Source organism: Terrapene carolina, unplaced genomic scaffold, assembly GCF_002925995.2.
Source record: "Terrapene carolina triunguis isolate 2854851 unplaced genomic scaffold, T_m_triunguis-2.0 Scaffold110, whole genome shotgun sequence".
Taxonomy (NCBI): Eukaryota; Metazoa; Chordata; order Testudines; family Emydidae; genus Terrapene; species Terrapene triunguis.
This window is the reverse complement of record NW_020664461.1, coordinates 3,105,382-3,110,223: the sequence shown is the minus strand read 5'-3', so window position 1 is coordinate 3,110,223 and position 4,842 is coordinate 3,105,382. Positions and strand designations below refer to the sequence as shown.

The 4,842-nt window shown below is 40.2% G+C and overlaps 1 protein-coding gene across 1 annotated transcript in view; it reads right to left on the bottom strand.

The window, feature by feature from the left end:
• Positions 1-422: 422 nt before the first annotated feature.
• The window catches only part of PRDX1 (peroxiredoxin 1), an 8,087-nt gene continuing 3,667 nt past the window's right edge, over positions 423-4,842 (bottom strand). The window contains exons 3-6 of the mRNA XM_024197684.1: positions 4,235-4,388; positions 3,757-3,879; positions 2,481-2,611; positions 423-603 (exon numbers count right to left, since the gene is read on the bottom strand). Coding sequence (XP_024053452.1) covers positions 518-603; positions 2,481-2,611; positions 3,757-3,879; positions 4,235-4,388 — 494 coding nt within the window. The 3' untranslated portion in view covers positions 423-517. The remainder of the gene's footprint in view (positions 604-2,480; positions 2,612-3,756; positions 3,880-4,234; positions 4,389-4,842) is intronic.

The following is a 4,842-nucleotide window of genomic DNA, read 5'->3' as shown; positions in this document are numbered from 1 at the left end:
TGGCATTGGCCACTATTGGAAGACAGGATACTGGGCTAGATGGGCCTATGGTCTGACCCAGTATAGCCATTCTTATGAGACAATTTAAAGAACCTGAATGCTCATTTGCACAATGGACCAAAGGAAAGGTGTTATTTTCAGAGTTGCTTCACATCCCTAGGTCACTGCTGGAATTCTTAGAGAAACAATACACTGTTCCAGTTTCTATGAGTTTAATAGTTACAAAATGTCAGATACAGCTGGTCTACATGCAACACTGACCCAACCACTTACACTGCATTGGTCATTGAAGTCAACAGGGCATGATACACAAGTACTGATCATTAGGATTCTATATCAAGGTATTGTCAGTAAGACTAGTAAAAAGGATGGTTGACTCCTACAGACAAGACTTCTCGACTCACAGTATACAATCTTTAAATAGTCAGAAAATTCAAAAAATACTTGACGCTCTTGTTCTTTTCCAGAAGGCAGTCTGAGGATACTAGTCTAACACAGTCGAGCACAGGCAGCAAGTTTACTTCTGCTTGGAGAAGAATTCTTTGCTTTTCTGAACATCAGGTTTGATTGTTTCACTCCCAGGTTTCCAACCAGCTGGGCAAACTGAAAGAGAAGTTTTATTAACTGCTTGTAGAAGTTCCTGTAAGACACGTTTTTACAAGACAACAGAGCATGCCAGCAATTCAAAAGACTGCAAATACACAATATGATTGCAGCAATAAGTAATTGTTACTGCCATTCACCTTTAACACTTCATTCTGTTTTACTTTTATTTTGTACTTCAGTTATCAGTGCCCAAGGAAGTGAGAGACAACTAATTCTGGCATTTCCCAACTTTTAAATGCTTTTACAGCTATTTGCTGACAGAGGAATCCTAGATGGGAAACATACTCTAGTGGTTTAAAGCCTTCTGCCCCAGTTTGTCCCCTTCAGTTCCTGTCCTCCCCCACCTCCAAAGAAGCAGCCTGGCTGGAGTTTACTTCACTGCCTAGGCACCACCAGGTGAAAACTGTGTACACAGGACAGAGTCTCCCTGCTCAGTTCTGGTGCCTAGCACCACTGGCTGACAGCAGCTAGGAGGAGCAAGTATAGGGAAAGTATTGCTCAGTCTCTGGAGATGGCATACATCCAGCCTGGTCAGCACATAAAAACTGTGCTGCAATGGCACATGCCCAGTACAGGCATAATCTTTGGAGACTTCAATAATAAACTTGGAGCGTGTGCCAACTGATTTTTTCAGAGGCTTCTAACTTGGACAGCAATCCACTCAAATTTGGCCTACTGGGAAGACAGCACACCCCTTAATCCAGGGCAGAAAGACTGGCAAATTGAGTCTGCCCTAAAGCATGGAGGCACTAGTGCTCAACAAAATGGTTGGAAGAATTTATTATGGGCAACAGTATTTTGCCCTAGTTTTGTTCTGACCCATTTAGGAGAATCTTTCTAAGATACAAAGATTCAGCCTGAGGGAGACACCTGGAATGAAAATTGCTGAATGGGCAGTTGAAGTTCAGCAATTCTAAGCAACTTAAGACAGAGTCTTGTAATGGAAAGTGTTACTTAAACTACCAATTCTGTCCATAATTAAAAGCAGATTAAGCAGTGAGCAACTGTTTGGTTAGAAATAATTGCATTGATTCAAGACTAACAATGTTAGCTACTAGAATGGCAAGTTCTCATTAGAGGTTCTTTAATGGGTTTGTTTCAATGTAACAGATTCCAACCTCCAGCACCACAGAACATACAGACAGAATGCAAGAGGGAGCCTTGAGCCACTAGCCAGTTGCTCTTCTGCCCATCCTAATTTGATTGCCCCATGACTACAGGGAGGAGAGGTGAGAAGCAGAGACATGGAGAGCTGCCATGCCCATCTGCCCAAGCCTTCCCATAGGGTACTTTATCAAGCCTGGGGAGAGATGCAGCCTGCCCAGGAATTTACTAGGGTAATATTACAGTGGCTCCCAAGTCTTGCATAGTGCTTTTTATCCATAGATCTTTTCAGTTGCATCTAGTCCATCCATGGAGGGCACAAGTGAGTACAGCCACTGGTTAAGAGTACATTTGTTCTTCAAAATGCTGGCAGGTATAAGCCACTGAACTAGATCAAGCAACTGCTACCTGCTTACATTGCTTGATGTTACTCAGTAAGTGCCCAATACCAGAATCAGTCATATTTCTAAGTGATGTTTGTACATTAGATGAAGCAATGCTAATAGATGAACTAAAAGAGGGGTAAAACAGCATTGTGTTGCATTTTTACAGATGAGAAAGATCTATACAAGACAAGGTTGCTCTTTGTTTTGGATGCATTTTGAAGTTACTTCCAACTAAGTAAGTTTTTGCAAAAACATGCAAGTGCCTTGAGTTTACCAGGGCCCTGGCTATGTGGCATAATCTTACCAGCTGGAAAAGCAATTTCCCTTTACAAGAGGAAAAGGGGTACTTTTAAATACTTCAAGCAAACTAATGCAAGAGCTTACCTTCTCCATGTTTATCTGTGAACTGGAAAGCCTGGACTAATCTGAGAGTTTCATCAACTGAGCGGCCAACAGGGAGATCATTGATGGTGATTTGACGCAAGATTCCCTTATCATCAATAATGAACAGGCCTCTGAAGGAAAGCATACAAGAAGTTTTGAACACAAGTCAAACAAAGAACAGACTTTGAAAGAAAAATTATGCCTGCAGTGCTGCAAGTATACTCTAATGTGGCAGTACAACAAGCTACATTATGGGGTTTTTTTTTTTTTTTTTTTTTTTTTTTTTTTTTTAAGTGTGATACTGTTACTGAACTTTTCAAAAAAAGAGTCAGGCTGCACAACAATACTATCCCTTGTATGTAAAATATTGAATCAAGTGTTTGTCCCACAAAACTACATTGCATGCTTATCCTCAACACAAGCTAGAGGTGCCAGGAAAACAAATTTTCATCTGGAGACCATTTACAACTCCCATTGCAATAGGAAACATACCCATGCATCTGGATCAATGTGGAAGAACAAAACAGAACAGAGGAGGAAGGTAGCAGGGGCAAGGACAGGGAAGCTCCTTTCACATGGATGAAAGAAACACTCATGTCAGAGACCAAATGAAGCCATAGCTGAACCTCCTTTCAAAGCAATATTGAAAATTAGCAGGTATTTGGTTGCAGTAGGTTACTTCAGTGGCCTCACCTCAAGATTAGAGTTTAAGCTCTGAATGACAGGCCACAAAAGATTTGGTTTTCCAGACCTACCATATAATCTGAACTCAATATTCAGAAAGGTTATGAGATGTTCAGTTCCTTAGACTAAAATAGCAGTCATTAGGCAGGAATATACAGGAAGCTCACACACCCAGCTTGATATTTCTTTAATTAGGCTAGCATTTACATTTCTAGATTTCACTGCAAATCTTGTGTGCTTTGCAGACTACATCACTAAGGAAACAGTGATTTGAGTGAAGAGCAGCAACTAGCTAGTATGCTGTCCAATAGTGACATGGGTTAGGAAAAGGAAGGCAACTTTCAGCTAAAGAAACCGAGGTGTGAGCAAGTGCCTTTGGCATCCAAGCCTACCAGGCATATTTGAGAATTTTAATTTGAGCAGGGAAGCAAGTAAGCTAAAATGAACAACTTTAGCTTGCAAGATCTCCCAAGTACCTGCAAGTTTTAGGGTTTATTTTGGTAAAGACACTCCAGGAGGGTGTTTTTTTACTTTTATTTGAAGTGATCTGTGGATCACAACAGTCATGAGAATACCCTGCCAGCAGCCTTACCTGTACGCAATACCTTCATCGTCTTTTAATACTCCGTAATCTTTAGCAATGGTGCGTTTTGTATCTGAAACCAGTGGAATGCTCATGTTACCCAATCCACCCTGCTTCTTAGGAGTATTGACCCTGAAGAGGAAGAGGAGAATGTCAGGAAGGAGAGGACATAGCAGTTCAGGAAACTACAGGAGTACAGTGTACCTGTGCTGGAATACCTATACTTTTTGCAGAATATTGCAATTAACTGCATAGTTAATGTCTTGGGGAAAGGTGGTAACTGCAGTAGTTACGCAATATTCTTAGGTCAGAAGCCAATTCTATTAACTGGTATTGATCTCAACAGGACACTATTATACAATTGCTGCTTGCTAGTGTCGCTGTAGATTTGAGTACAACAGAGAAGTTAAGATAGATCATTTCTTTTTTAGTATACTCTATAGAGGAAAACTAGTATAAGTCACAAGCATTAAAGATGGATGCTTACCAGGCAAGGTGACAGAAGTGAGAGTCAACAGAAGCTCCAATTACTTGACAGTTCAGTTTCTTAAATTCATCAGCCCTGTCACTGAATGCAATAATCTCAGTTGGACAAACAAAGGTGAAGTCAAGGGGATAGAAGAAGAACACGATGTATTTTCCTAGGGAAAAAAATAAAAAAAATCACAAATTAGTCCTTTGGGTAAGTTAGACTTCCTTAGACAGTTACAGTAGTCTCAAAAGCACAAACATACGAAGACAAAGACCGTGTGTATTCCAATCATCAATTAGGTCAGAACGGTTTCTTCTTTAGACCAGGAGGTCATCTGCTTTAGGTAGACTACTAGCTTCCATACAGAAACTGCATATTTGTTGGCTACAAATGTTCAATTCCACTGTAGTACATACAACACACCAAGAATATTAATTATAGAGACCAAGGACTAAAGTGTTTTATGATTTTTAAAAAAAGTCTGGTTCTATTCGCCCCCCCCCCCCAAGGCAGCCAGTTTTCTAGTGCTATAAGAGAATACTGCTTCCAGCTAGCTAATGAAGATGGGAAAGCACTACAATAGTTCCATTTAAAAAAAAAAAAAAAAAAAAAAAAAAAAAAAA